This window comes from Monodelphis domestica, chromosome 4 (genome assembly GCF_027887165.1).
Source record: "Monodelphis domestica isolate mMonDom1 chromosome 4, mMonDom1.pri, whole genome shotgun sequence".
Lineage (NCBI taxonomy): Eukaryota > Metazoa > Chordata > Mammalia > Didelphimorphia > Didelphidae > Monodelphis > Monodelphis domestica.
In genome coordinates, this window is record NC_077230.1 from 452,499,871 (window position 1) to 452,514,396 (window position 14,526).

General features: G+C 45.3%; 3 protein-coding genes across 3 annotated transcripts in view; 2 read left to right on the top strand and 1 right to left on the bottom strand.

Moving 5' to 3' along the window:
* Positions 1-14,526, bottom strand: part of LOC100013894 (zinc finger protein OZF-like) — a 159,906-nt gene that overhangs the window by 79,079 nt on the left and 66,301 nt on the right. The gene's annotated exons all lie outside the window — the stretch shown is intronic.
* LOC100013576 (olfactory receptor 13H1-like) lies at positions 2,554-3,946 on the top strand. The gene has a single exon (XM_016422320.2). It carries the CDS (start codon positions 2,919-2,921, stop codon positions 3,897-3,899), a length of 981 nt encoding a protein of 326 aa, XP_016277806.2. The 5' UTR covers positions 2,554-2,918; the 3' UTR covers positions 3,900-3,946.
* On the top strand, positions 12,624-13,574 carry LOC100013449 (olfactory receptor 13H1-like). The gene has a single exon (XM_001367803.5). It carries the CDS (start codon positions 12,624-12,626, stop codon positions 13,572-13,574), a length of 951 nt encoding a protein of 316 aa, XP_001367840.5.

A 14,526-nucleotide genomic window follows, 5' to 3' on the forward strand; every position in this document is an offset into this window, starting at 1 on the left:
AGGAGCTAAGTAATCTTCCCATGGAAGTAGGAATCAGAGGCAAGATCAGACAACATAATGTTCCTAACACCAAATTTGATACTCAAGCAACTTAAACCACATTCCATTTCAGAGTGACATGGGGGCTACCACTGGGCAGCCCCCAACTATCTCCATTTTGGGGCATCAACCTAAAATTGCCAGGTTCACAAGATAGTCTGAGGCTAGGAAATCAATTCTAGAGTTGATGCTGTGAGGACAGTCATTGAACATGCTGGTCAGTTTGGTACAACAGTATTTCAATATGTTCTCCTCTCACTTGAGCTCCAAGAAATCACTGGTTGATTGAGCAGATTATTTACTCTATAACAAGTCCACAAAATTGTTTGGTGAATATGACTCATGGTCCCACACATAATCTGGACATGGAGAAGCGGTGGTCCATTGAGAGGGGGATGATTAAGAGGAAGAGGGAACTCTAATCCAGGGCTTCTTTGCAGGGGGAAGGAATCCCTTGGCTTTGTGACTTCATGTAAGTAGTCAGAAATCTTTACACCCCAATTTCCCCTAAGTTCTCCAGGTCACAAGCTCTACAAAGCTCTAAGTAGGTCAGTTACGGTAAAGGAAACATTGGCTTAATAGCAAAATAAATTCTCAAGTAATCAGTTGCCTCACAAGGTAGTGACCCTTCCAATATGGCTGAGTATATTCAAGACATGATGTAGGCATGAACACCCATGAAAGGTAGAAATTTAGAACACATGACCTCTAATGTTCTTTCCAAATATGTGAAAGCAAATCTCTCATTTTTATAAAGGTAAAGTGTCCAATTTATGTTTCTATAACTTTCTAGGACAGAATATGGTACACTGGAAAGGGGCATGGCTTTGTAGTCAAGAGAACTGGATTGGAAGTCTTTATCGTCCACTTACCTATGTGTCCCTAGGTAAATCACTTAACAGCCCTGGTCCTCAGTCCCTTTATCTGTAAAGTGAAGGTGAGGACGCTGAAATGATCGACAAGGTTCATTCCAACTCTATCTATGGTCCTCTAATCTTTGATCCTGTGACATCATCAGTTGGAATGGGATCAGGGACAATAGCCTCTATCCCTAGCTCCCCTGAAATAGCTCCCTTCTTTTTCATCTGTTTAAGAGGAAGAGGGAACTCTAAACCAGGGCACCCATTCATTCTGAAATGTCTTCAATGGATTGCTACAGCACCTCCAAATTCCTGATTACATAAGGTAGATGCAGCAAAGAATTCAATTAAGAAATCAAATATTATGGCTTTGTCATGAGCTATTGTCTAGTCAGACTTCTCCTATCCTGTCCTTGACAATCTATCTTCAGGTGGGGGAATCAGAGGGATTACCTAGGGCAACTTTTCTGGATTTCTTCTTTTGAGATCATTTTTTTCTCTTTTCAGTGGCCTATTAGAACAGCTTCTCCATCCAGAAATATGAATTTTCCAAATGATGAAGATGGTTTACTGATTGCTAAACAAAGATACGAAATCTAAGCAATGCAATAAATGAAAACACAACTGTTGGATACAATAACTGGCCAGTAAGAGACCTACTTCCTATGCACTTATTTTCCATGCCAATGCCATTAGACAAACAACATTCAAATCTCCAAGACGGCAATTTGCTGAAGCATCTACAATAACTTCCCAAGATGTCTATGGTAGGGACAACCACTAATCTCTTGGACCTTAGCACTATGGCCCAGTAAAAACATCTCACAGTTTTATTCATTTTATAGACTACAACTTGCTTTCCTCATAATCAGAGTTTAAGGACTAGAATACAACATTCCCATTTCATAGATGATGAGATCATGCCCTAGAGAGGTGCTGGGATTTACCCAGGTGACAGTAATTAAAGGGGAGAATTGTACTTGAACCCAACTCTCCTCCAAATCCAAATGCTCTTTCTATTTTAATGGATTCTAAGACTGGAAGAGACCTTAAATATAATATCAGCCAAACACTTGGCTTTAAATATCAGAAAATTGGGGGCCAGAGATGTAAAGCAATGAGACTGACATCACTCATCTAATAAATAGTAATTTCTAAGCATACACTAATGTCTTCTAATGCCAAATCCAGTGACCAATCCATTATCCTGCCTTAGCCAAGCCCATACCACAAGTTCATGACAGCACAGGGATTAGAATTTAAGTCTCCTAACTTCCAGATCAGCGCCCTTTCCATGATGTCCTGATATTTCTTAGTACATTGTCAATATAGGCATCTAAAAATGAGTTATTCTTATTCCTTTATAACTTTTTGACTCCAATAAATCCATGAAATAGTAAATTTAGGGCTGATAGGGACATCAACATCTAGTCTAACCTCTTTATTCTGTAGATAAGAAAACTGAGGCTTCTGGGGGGAGTGGGATGATTAAGTCATTTGTCCAAGGTCATACAGTCAGTTGATATTTGTCTCCCTGGGATTGAATATAAAGAACTATATTATTGCTGTCTTTATGCCTCAGCACCTAGCAAATCTGGTATAAACAGGCACTTCACAAGTGATCATTGATTGATGCGTTTGATTTTCAAAGGTCAGATTTAAAGACACCACTCTACCACCATGGCACCAGGGATATTTCTGCTGTATTGTGCTGCCTCCCCTAATCTTACATGAAGATGTATGGGATCCTTGCCATCCATGGTCTGGTGAGCCCTACCAATATGTGACTTGCCCAAGTAAAGGCTCAACAATGGTGTAGGCAACTGTTATGTTGGGACCAACTTACTTACATTGTGCAGAGAAGGTCCTCATCAGAAAATGATTCGTTGATCTGATCATAGCAACTGGTGAAGACTTAAGGCATGACAGGTTTCTTAAAACCTTATTTGGCACTAGAGAACTGAAATGAAAGACCTTTGCATGAAGAGAAAATGTTGGTCATGACCACTTGGTCAAACGATGTGTTTCTCCTGCTTTGATGATCCAGAAAGAGAAGGAAGGCAGGCTATGGATGGAAGAAATAACACAGTTGTGACCTATTTCATTCTGATTGGGCTGTCAGAGTACCCCAGGGCTCAAGTGGTCTTTTTCTTCCTGCTCCTCGTGTCCTATCTTGTCACCTTGCTGGGAAATGTCCTTATTCTCTTCTTGATTCACTATGATTCCCGTCTCCACACACCCATGTACTTCTTCCTCAGCAACCTCTCCTTCCTGGACATCTGCTACACCTCAGCGAGTGTTCCTCAGATGATCATTAACTGTTTAGTCACAATTCCCATCATCTCCCTGGGCCAGTGCTTGGCCCAGATGTGTGCTGGCCTTTACTTGGGGGTGGTGGAATGCCTTCTGCTGGCCGTCATGGCCTATGACCGTTGCATAGCCATTGGTGACCCTTTGCGCTACTCGGTGAGGATGGGTCCACAGCTCTGTGTCCAGCTTTCAGTGGGGTCCTGGGTTTCAGCCTTTCTCCTCACTGTGATACCAACCCTGACCACACCACTAGAGTTCTGTGGCCACCACATCATCAACCACTTCTCCTGTGAGCTCTTGGCTGTCATCAAACTCGCCTGTAATGATCTGAGGTACAATGAATATTTTATGATGGCATCCAGTTTTCTCACCCTCCTGCTACCCTTTGCCTTCATCCTTGCTTCCTATGGGCGCATCCTCAGGGCTGTGCTGAAGATGCATTCAACTAAAGGTCGAAAGAAGGCTTTCTCCACCTGTAGCTCCCATCTCACTGTGGTGGTCATCTTTTATGGCACAGCCATCTCCATGTACATGATGCCCCAAGATAAGGCCAGCAGGGACCGGGACAAAATCATCTCGATGCTATATGGTGTTGTCACACCCATGCTTAACCCCCTTATCTACAGCCTCCGGAACAAGGATGTGAAGGGGGCCTTACAGAAACTATGTGGGGAGAAGACTACCACCTAAGAAAAGATCTTTTTTCTGTACCTCAAAGATGAGGGTCCGATTATTGACAAAATATAACACTTTAAAATTAATTAATCTGTTTATTGGTTACATTAAAATTGCCAAGTATCTCCCTCCTTCCCTCCCCACACTAGAGAAGGCATTGCTTTATAAAAAAATACATATATATATATATATATATGTACATATATATTAATGTGTGTATAGCATATATAAACTATGTCTTTTATGTTTCTATTTATCAGTTCTTTCTCTGGAGGTGACCATTCACAAATTATTCTTCAAACATTAATTCTGTAGCTGAATATAACATGTTTTCTACTCATTTCACTTTTCATAATTTCCTGTACATTTTCCCATGGGGGACTTGCTATCTTTGCAATTAACTTGCTCATCATTTCTTAAAGGATAGTAGTATTCCATCACAATCATATGCCACAACTTGCTCAGCCATTTCCCAATTGATGAACATCCCTTCAGTTCCCAGTTCTTGGCCACCACAAAGAAAGCTGTCATCAATATTTTAGGTTCTTTTCCTTTCTTCCTAATCACCTTGGGATAGAGACCCAATGGTGGTACTGCTGGGTCTAAAGGTACACATAGTTTTATAATTCTGAGTGTAATTCCAGATTTCGAGAAATGCCTCAAGAGTCCTAGGTTGTTCTCTGGGATTTTCTAAAACACTGCAGTGTAAATGGGCCAGAGTTATATACAATGGCAACCAAAGACCTGTAGTCTTGGCAATGGCAATCTAAGAAAGGATTTATCATCACTTTATACTTGAAGCTAACTCTGAAGCTACCATAGAGGTTCCAAATACCACAACAGCCCTCGGGTTCCTAGGAGAAAGAAAAACTCAAACATGAAACATATCTTCTCTAATTTCCTTCCCTTATATTAGCCTATGAGAAAAGGCATGGAAAAGCATTTCCCATGACATGGTATCCAGTCCCTTCAGCCTCTTAGTTTCCCTCTGCTGGATGGGCAATTTGCTTCCTAGAAAAAGGTATCCACAATTGAACACCACACTCTTAACAACACAGAATACAGAAGGACTTATATTCTTCAGTTGATATCCTTAGGCTCCAGGTCCATTTTGAACTAAAAGGATAAGAGAGAAGAGGCATCTTCTGATCACCTGCATGGTGGATACCATTCCCTTCAATTAGACTTTCTTGTAAAGAGAGAGGAATATGGAGGTGCCCACAGAATGGACTAGAATTTTCAAGGGCAAACACAGAGTATCATTGTTTTAGGTGCACTAAACATGGCCACTGGGAATATGAGCTTCCATTCTCCCAGCCATCTTTCCATATTGAGCTCAGTTCTCCTGATCCATGAAGGCATTCTCCAATCACTCTAGCATATATGACCTCACCCTCCTCTCAACATGTACACTTACTTATATGCATCTATCACTTTTTGATATGTGAGTCATATGACTAATTTATCAAAACTCCCAGGGGATAAGGACTGTTTTCTCTTCTTTCAAACCCCTTTTTCCCCACCAAAGTTCTGAGTAAAGAAAAACTGTTAAATATCTATATGAATTAAAGACTAAATAGAATCAATGGCTTCTCCAAAAACCCTTGAGATCTGTCTTCTGTATTTTATGCTTTTTTCTTGTAGATTCATCTTTAATCTTTACCTGGAAGACAATGGATGAAGCTGTATTTACCATCTCAATCATGAACTGCAGACTGAAATAAGAACCAGAGAGAGGGGTAGAAGGGAAGAAATCAGAGAAAACCTATTGGAGCAGAAAGAGGACTGGGCTTAGGTTGGAGAATAGGCTTGGGTCCTAGCTCTGGAATAAATCAGCCGTGTGACCACAGGCTCCATGTGTTTCAGCCTCCAATTCAGCTGAGCAACCCCAAGGAAATCACTTCCTATCTATGGGCATCTATCTGTTTTCTCACCACAAAATGGGAGGGGCAGATTAGATCACTTCTCAGGTCCTCTCCACTTGAACATCTTGGGTGTGAGAGTTTCTGCTCATATTGTTTAAGAAAATTATCAGGGAGCTGCTACACGGCTCAGTGGATTGAGAGCCAGGCCTAGAGACGGAGGACAATGGGCATCAAATCTGGCTTCAGACACTTCCTAGCTGTGGACCCTGGACCAAGCCCTCATTGCCTACCCCATACTGCGCTTCTGCCCTGGAATCTTTACACAGTATTGATTCTCAAACAGAGGAGAGGAGAGGAGATGAGAGGAGATGAGATGAGATGAGACGAGATGAGACAAGACCAGAGGGGAGGAAAGGGGAGGGAAGGGAAGGAGAGGAGGGAAGAAGGGAAGGGGAGGAAAGGAGGGGAGGGGAGAGAAGGAGAAAAGAAAGGAAAAGTCCATTTTAAGGCACAAGAAATTCTCCAGAATCAGAGAGCTCTGGATTGGAAGGCGCCTCAGGAAAGGTCCTGCTCACACCAATACCTGAAAAAGGAGACTAACACCTTTGTGAAATATAAACACATCAATGCAGTATAATTTTAAAGATAAAATCCCCAAAAATTGGTCACTCAACTTTTGCTTGGAAACCTGGTATGACTAAGAATCCCCTATAGGTGGAGATAGCTCACTGCATTCTTAACTAACACAAAAAATGATTGGGGGTTTGGGGGGGAGACATTAAACCTAAATCTAACTGCATGCAATTTCCCCAGGGCTCCTCAAGCTGCTTCCTAGGGCCAATCAGAGCAAGTTAAAGCCCTCATCCACATGATAGCCCATCAAGTACTTAGAGACAGGCTTCACATTCCTTCCGAGTCTTCTCTTCCACAGGATATCCATCTGGGGATACTCTTGCTGATACTCACATGACAAGGGCCTCAGTACCCTCAACCTGCTGTTTGCCCTCTCTTAACTTCATCACCACACCACCAACAAGAACTCCTCTGGAGTTTTTCAGTAACAACCCCATTTTTTTCATATTAATTGTTGTCTAAGCACATTAATTAACAAACTTTCTTAACTGTTTCTTTTTTTTTAACCCTTACCTTCCATCTTAGTATTGATTCTAAGGGAGAAGAAAGATAAGGGCTGGGCAATGGGGGTTAAGTGACTTGCCCAGGGTCACCCAGCTAGTAAGTGTCTGAGGCCAAATTTGAACCCAGGGCCTCCCATCTCCAGGTCTGGCACTCTATCTCTAAGCCACCTAGCTCTCTCTTTTTTGCCTTCATATACAACCTCAGTGCTTATTATTTCTGTAGCATAATGCTTGGCACAGAGGAGGTGCTTAATAAATGTTTATTGATTGACATGTTCTTACTTGGTGTGGTCTCTGTTTCTTCCAACTTAGCTTCCCTGGCATCTAAATTACTTTCCTCTAAGTTGATCCAATTATTGCATCTTTTCACTCAAGACTTTAACTGAGTCAGAAAGTTTGCTCCTAATTCCCAAGTCACTCTCAGAACTTTTCATTTTAATGAGCACTTGGTCCCTCAGAGGTCCCTCCTTCAGCCCTTAGAGGCAATGCGGAAGAGAGGGGAAGGCCAATTTTACCTCCTTCCCCAATTATTCAGAGACTTTCCCTTTGGTTCAGTCCACAAACCAGTCCTGCATTACAAAGGCAATCTGGAGTGATTGTAGGCATTAGAGAAGACAGAGAGAGAGAGAGAGAGAGAGAGAGAGAGAGAGAGAGACAGACAGACAGACAGACAGACAGACAGACAGACAGACAGACAAACAGAGAGACAGACAGAGAGAGAAAGAAACAGAGAAAGAGAGAGAGAGAGACAGAGAGACAGACAGAGACAGACAGAGACAGAGACAGAGACAGAGAGAGATCTGTCCAGCCTTGGGAATTTGTTTAGAGGTGCAACTCCAGAAGCTTCTTTAATGCCACCCTGTCCCAGTAATTCCTGAAGCCCTCGCTATGCCTCTGAGGGAGATGGAGGAGACTTCTTCTCCCAGGTGTGTGGTCATGGAACACTGGAGAAACACTGGACCTGAGCTCCTATAGGGGAGAGGGAGAGATGGAAACAAGACCGGCTTCCAGTCTTCCTCTTCCTTCCTTCTAATTCTATGAGTGCATGGAGTATCCCTCAGGACACGTGAGGAGAGGGAATTCTGATGGGACAACATGGAAAGGGCAATTCTACATATGCAAGGAAGTATGCCAGAGGAAGGGTAAGGAGAATAAAGAAGGGGGTGCAGTAAAAATAAATGTGAGAAAAAGTTGTGAAACAGCGAGGGGTCCTTCTTCAAAAAAGAACAAAATACCCGAGGTGGAAGTGACTTTTGGACACAAAATATCATAATGCAGATCCTAGGACAGTGGGAGTGCACGTAATTACGAAAAATAGTTCAGTGCTGGGGGCTCCAGGGAAAGAGAAGCGTGAGATAATAGCTATAGCTGGGATGGACTTCAGAAACCATCTACGTAACTGGCTTGGGTTACCCCGGGTCACCAAGTTAAGCATCGTCAGAGGGGAGAAAGTGGGGCCCAGGACAGGTAGGAGGGCTTTTAAGACCAAGAATGTCCGGAAGTGGAAGTGACCAGAAAATGACGGCTGCAGGGGATGAACGGGCGTACCTGTCCTGGAATATTTTGTGTTGCTCCCTCTTTTCAAAGGAACTGAACAAGGGCCCACCCAGAGAGCTGCAGCAGTGGCCAGGCTGGAAAGCACGGCCTGGCCACATGAGTTACTTCCTGAGCCTTTCTTACAACAATCCTATGAGGCAGGCGTTACAAAGGCTGTCACAGCTCTTTCACCAAAGCTGAGAAAAGGGAGCTTCCCAGGGGCTAGTGGTTTTCCTCTGGACAGAGCCAGAGAGGCAGAGGCAGCTCTCGAGGAGCTAGCCAACACTGTGGCCACGGGCCTATGACCACCGGCGTCTCCATTTTTTTCTCTTTTTGCAGGGACCAATAATTGCCAGATCTGTCCAACAGTCTGAGGAGGTGATGTCAAAGGCAGAGTTGATGGAATGACTGTCTGAAGGTTGAGTGCAACTTGATTGGAATGTGCATTGGTCACCCCGTCAAATCAAATTAGGAGCTTCATAGTAAGCCCTTTGGGGGATTATATCACTGGAATATAATAATTCTGGAACACATCATGTGACAAGAAGACGTGAAAAAGCTGTAGCCTCCCCAAAGGAGAGGACCCAACACAACAAGGAAGCCCTACACCAAAGAGGATCTAGCTCGGTGGGAAGAAGTGGAGATCATGAACATGGAGAAGAGAAGACTGAGGGAGGTATGATCTCAGCCTTGACGGCCTGAAGAATCTCACCCAGACGTGCGGCTCCGAAGGGGAGGAAGGAGCTCTTAGAACAATGTGCTTGGAGCCAGAAGCCCTGGGCGCATCCATGCCTTTGCTGAGACACCTACTGCTGGGTAAGTTCCCTCCCCCAGGCCTCTCTACCTGGGGGTCCTCTTGTGCCAAACGAGCCTGTTACGGAATCGGAAGCTTCCTTCCCGTGCTCTTGGGCTGGAACCATTCGATTCTCTGAGTTATGTGCAGTCAAATGTTGGCTCAATGTAATAACCAACTCAAGTCATCTATGGTGAGAAAAAGGTTGCCTCACAAAAGAGAGAGCTACTCAGCGTCAGAGGTTTGCAAGATGCTGGATGTTCGGGGGCAGCTCGGGGGACCAGAGAGCCAGGCCTAGAGAGGTGAGATCTTGCTTCAAGTCTGGCCTCAGACACTTCCCAGCTGGGGGACCCTGGGCCAGTCACTTCACCCCCATTGCCTAGTTCTTGCCGCTCTTCTGCCCTGGAACCAATACACAGTATTGATTCTACAACAGAAGGGAAGGTTTTTAAAAATCAAAGAAAGGATGCCGGATGAACCAAGGCCAAGAGTGGTGAGCATGACTATCCTGGAGCCCATGGGAGGGCGGAATACAAGGCTACTAAATTCATTTCCAGTTTTTTGGGGACAAAAGTTAAAGAAAGGCAGGTAGGGAGTGCATTTAATAGGGTGACAACATAAGTCTTACATTTTTTAGAAGAGAAAGATTCCAATTTTATGGTTCTGTAAATGAGGGAGAAAAATATGAGGTACTGGAAAATGGCCTCAACTCGCAGTCAGTGGACTTGGATCGGAACCCCAGATGTAGTGCCAACGCTGCCTGGAGTAAGTGAATCAACCTCTCTGACCCTCGGTTTGCTCTTCCGTAAGCTAAAGAAGATGGACGATAATTTTGGAAGTCTTTTGTGGGCCAAGTTCCTGCTTTCTCTACGATGCGATCAGGTAAGGAGCCCAAGACCAAGAGCCTGCACCAGTGGCCTGCTGGCATGTCTTCCCTGCCCGCCTTTGTCTATGGAATTCCTGAAGGCTCTCCTCCCCTGCGAAACACGTGCCCCCCGTCTGCCCATTCACTTAGCCACGGCTAACCTCGGAGGGAAAACTGGAAAATTCCAGGAAATAACTTCTACATAGTTCATACGTTTCCAAGGGCCTGCCAAGTGAGAGCACCAGCTCAGGACAACTCGGACGCTTCCGCCCCATGCCCAGCTCTCACATGACCCCCCAGGACGCGCGAGTGTACCCCGGGGGAGTCCCGACTCCAGGAAGCCCCGGTTTCCTCCGTATCCACAGTTAAAGTAGGCATTCACTTGAACCCGAGGATCCGGCATCCACGGCAGGTGAGAACGCGTTCCCTGTGTACACAGGGGCCCCACCGTTCTTCATGGGGGGCCCCGGAGACACTGTGCAATGGCATTGGATAGGCTGACGAGCCAAGCTACATGGCGCCCCACCCTTGTCCTTGGCTGGACATCGTCAATCAGGAGAGGCAGCCAGGTCAACGTGTCTGATGTTTGCCTTTCTTTTTATTTTGAGAACCTTTGCCTTCTGTCTTAGAATTAATACTGAGTATCAGTTCCAAGGCAGAATTGTGGGAAGGGCTAAGTCACTGGGGCGAAGTGACTTGCTCAGGATCGCACAGCTAGCAAGTATCTAGGGTCACATTTGAACCCAGGACCTCCCCTCTCTAGGTCCAGCTCTCTATCTGAGCTGCCCCTGACGTTTATCTTTTAAAATGAACTCTTTCCCTTTCAGGGATCTCTCCAGAATACTTTGCATCTCTGATGCCACACAGGCGTTGAGGCTGGCCTGCTGAGGCCATCTCAGGCTTAGTTCCGTCTCAGAAGTGCGCTCAGTGTTTCTTCCATTTCACATGAGCTTGGCCTCGGCTCAACGTTCTCCAACCAAGTGAAAGAGTTTAATCCCTAGACTATCAGAGGTCTTAAGGTAGAGGAAGATTTGGGCCTGCCTTCTGGGGAGTGGAAGTGGGATAATGGCTGCACCGGCAGTTCTTAATCTGGGGTCTGCAACCTTCTTTGAAATGTTAGCAAAATTTACATTTAATTTCAAATGTAAATTTAAATTAGCAACTTGATCTGTTTTATAGTGCTACTTCAATTTAATTGGTTTCCTCCAAAATCGTACGCAATTTGTCTTATATAATTTAGGAAACAGACATTTATAGAGTGCCTACTATGTACCAGGCATTATTATCTCATTTGGCTATTGCAATAACCCTGAGAGGTAAGGATTATTATTACCTCACTTTACAGTTTAAGAAACTGAAACAAAGCGGGTCACGTGACTTGTCCTGGGTCACACAACGCTGAGGCCAGCGGTGACCAGGTCTTTCTAACCAGGGCTCTATCGGCTGCACCATTCATCGATCAATTTGCCAATAAACAGTTACTAATACCCCATTATGTGCCAAGCACTGTGTTAAGGGCTAGAGATAAAAAAAGATGCAAAGGACAGTCTCTGCTTACAATCTACGGCAAGAGACCACATGCCAAGAAATATAAACAAAACAAGCTCCCTGCAGAATAAATAGGAATAATTACTAGAGAAAATAGGCCTGCCAAAGGGCTCCAGACTACCAAGAAAGGTTAAAAACTCTAGGCTGTAGTAGATCCAGGAGGAGATGGTGTGCACGTAGTATGGTTTCCAATTCCTGAGCAGCTGCCTGCCTTGTTGCACGTGACACTCTCAGCAACATGTCTACCTCAGTTTCCTCATCTGCCCAACGAGGAGAACAATACTTGGCACTTGCAAAGACTGAATGGATCATATGTGCCAGTTGGTCTAACTAGCACTGATTAAAGACTTCCTCTCCATGCCAGATACTGTCCTAAGTGCTGGGAACAAAGACAAAAAAGGGTAGTTTCTGCTCCCAAAGTGTTCACAGTCTGATGGTTGCATCAACAGGAAAGCAATGACGTCAAAGACGACCTACCAGAAAGGACGGAGGTCCTTCAAAGGGAGGATTAAGATTACGGAGATGGGAGGTCCTGGGTTCAAATCTGGCCTCAGACACTTCCTAACTGTGTGACCCTGGGCAAGTCACTTAACCCCCACCGCCTAGCCCTTCCTGCTCTTCTGCCTTGGAACCAATTCACAATACTGATTCTGAGACAGAAAGTAAGGGCTTAAAAAAACAAAAAATTCATTATGGGATGGAGGTAACTGTGAATGCTTGAACACCATCAATGAAAGGTTTGTAGGTTGTCCCAAAAGAGGAAGGTTCCAAACACAGGTCTGACTGCAATAGGAGTCTGTTGTCTGAAGACCAGCTTAATAAGTGTAGAGAGTCACCAACAGGAAGTGGGCCAACAGGAAATTACCTGTGCTGGCCACGGCAACTCGGACATCCATAAAACCAGAGAGTTTGCCCTGACTAGCTCCAACAGCCCATGCAAACTTACCTATCATAAAACAGTAAATGTCTGTATTTTTCCCCACTTCTCTTTTGGTGATGAAGATAGGAAGGAAGCAGATGGACAGAAGAAACAACACAGCCGTGACCTACTTCATTCTGGTGGGGCTCTCGGAGTACCCCAGAGCCCAAATGCTCCTCTTCTGCCTGCTCCTGGCATCCTACCTTGTCATCCTGCTTGGGAACAGCCTCATTCTGGTCTTGGTCCAGTTTGATTCCAGGCTCCACACCCCCATGTATTTCTTCCTGAGCAACCTCTCATTTCTGGACATCTGCTTCACCTCGTCCAGCATCCCTCAGATGATCATCAATTGTCTGGTCAGAATGCCGGTCATCTCTGCGGGCCAGTGCATGGCCCAGATGTGCACCCTCCTCTACCTGGGGGTCGTGGAATGCCTCTTGTTGGCCGTCATGGCCTACGACCGCTGCATAGCGATTAGCGACCCCTTGCGCTACCCAGTGAGGATGAGCAACCAGTTCTGCGTCCAGCTGGCAGGACTCTCCTGGGTCTCGGCCTTTCTCTTCTCCATCGTCCCCACTGTGGCCACGCCACTGGAGCTGTGTAGCCACGTCATCAACCACTTCTTCTGCGAGGTCTTGGCCATCATGAAGCTTGCATGCAGCGACCTGCAGCTGAATGAACTGCTGATGATGGCCACCAGCTCCCTGACCCTCCTGGCCCCCTTCGTCTTCATCCTGGCCTCCTACGGGCGCATCCTCGGGGCCGTGCTGAAGATGCGCTCCACCGAGGGCAGGAAGAAGGCTTTCTCCACCTGTAGTTCCCACCTCACTGTGGTGGTCCTCTTCTATGGCACAGCCATCGCCATGTACATGATGCCGCAGGACAAGACCAGCCGGGAGCAGGATAAGCTCGCCTCCCTTTTATATGGTGTTGTGACGCCTATGCTCAATCCCCTCATCTACAGCCTCCGGAACAAAGATGTGAAGGAGGCCCTGAGAAAGCTCCTAGGAGAGAAGAAGGTCCCCTAAGAACAGGTCCTCAGACCCCTGTCCTGGAGTCTGGAGGACAGGGGCTGCTCCAATGTTTTTTAAAAGACTCTTACCAGGGGTCACTGTGTGGCTCAGTAGATTGACAGTCAGGCTTAGAGAGAGGAGGTCCCAGGTTCAAGTCTGGCCTCAGACACTTCCTAGCAGTGTGACCGTGGGCAAGTCATTTAACCCCCTCTGCCTAGCTCTTGCTGTTCTTCTGCCTTGGAATGGATACACAGTATTTATTGATTCTAAGATAGGAGGTAAGCATTTAAAAAAAAGGATCTTATCTTAGTGGGTTGAGGGATGGCCTTGAAACCACTCAAATGTGGGCTCAAATTGCTCCTCTTACATATACTAACTGGGTTTCCATGGGCAAATCATTTCTCTTCCCACTGCTCTAGAAAATCCTTTAAGACAGAGAAGGTGCCAAAGGGCATTAGGAAAAGAAGGTTGGTGGCCAGGTGCCACAGAAGATAGAATACTAGGCTTGGAATCAGGAAAACTCATCTTCCTGAGTTCAAATCTGGTCTCAGATACTTATTAGCTGTGTGGCCCTGGGCAAAGTCACTTCACCCTGTTGGCCTCAGGTACTTCATCTCTGAAGTGAGCAGGAGAAGGAAATGGCAAACCACTCCAGCATCTCTGCCAAGAAAACCCAAATGGGGTCACAAAGACTTGGCCATGACTGAAAAACGACTGAATAACAGAAAAAGGAGGTTCCTCACTTAGGCGGTCCACCTACCAATCAAGTCAAAAGTCCAGTCCCCTATTTATGTTCTAATGGATGAAACAGAAAGAAATACTGAATCTCAAAACAGATTTTGGTTTTCATCCATGCTGAAAGCTCTCAGGATTGCCCTTTGGGACTTTCAAACAGATAACAAAGTAAACAGGGCAGTCTTGGAGAGTCCCACTCTCACGGTTCCCCACTGGCCACCGTCTATCTCCT

Coding starts and splice junctions, on each gene's coding strand:
- LOC100013576 (XM_016422320.2), top strand. CDS start 2,919: ATGTGTTTCTCCTGCTTTGATGATCCAGAAAGAGAAGGAAGGCAGGCT.
- LOC100013449 (XM_001367803.5), top strand. CDS start 12,624: ATGAAGATAGGAAGGAAGCAGATGGACAGAAGAAACAACACAGCCGTG.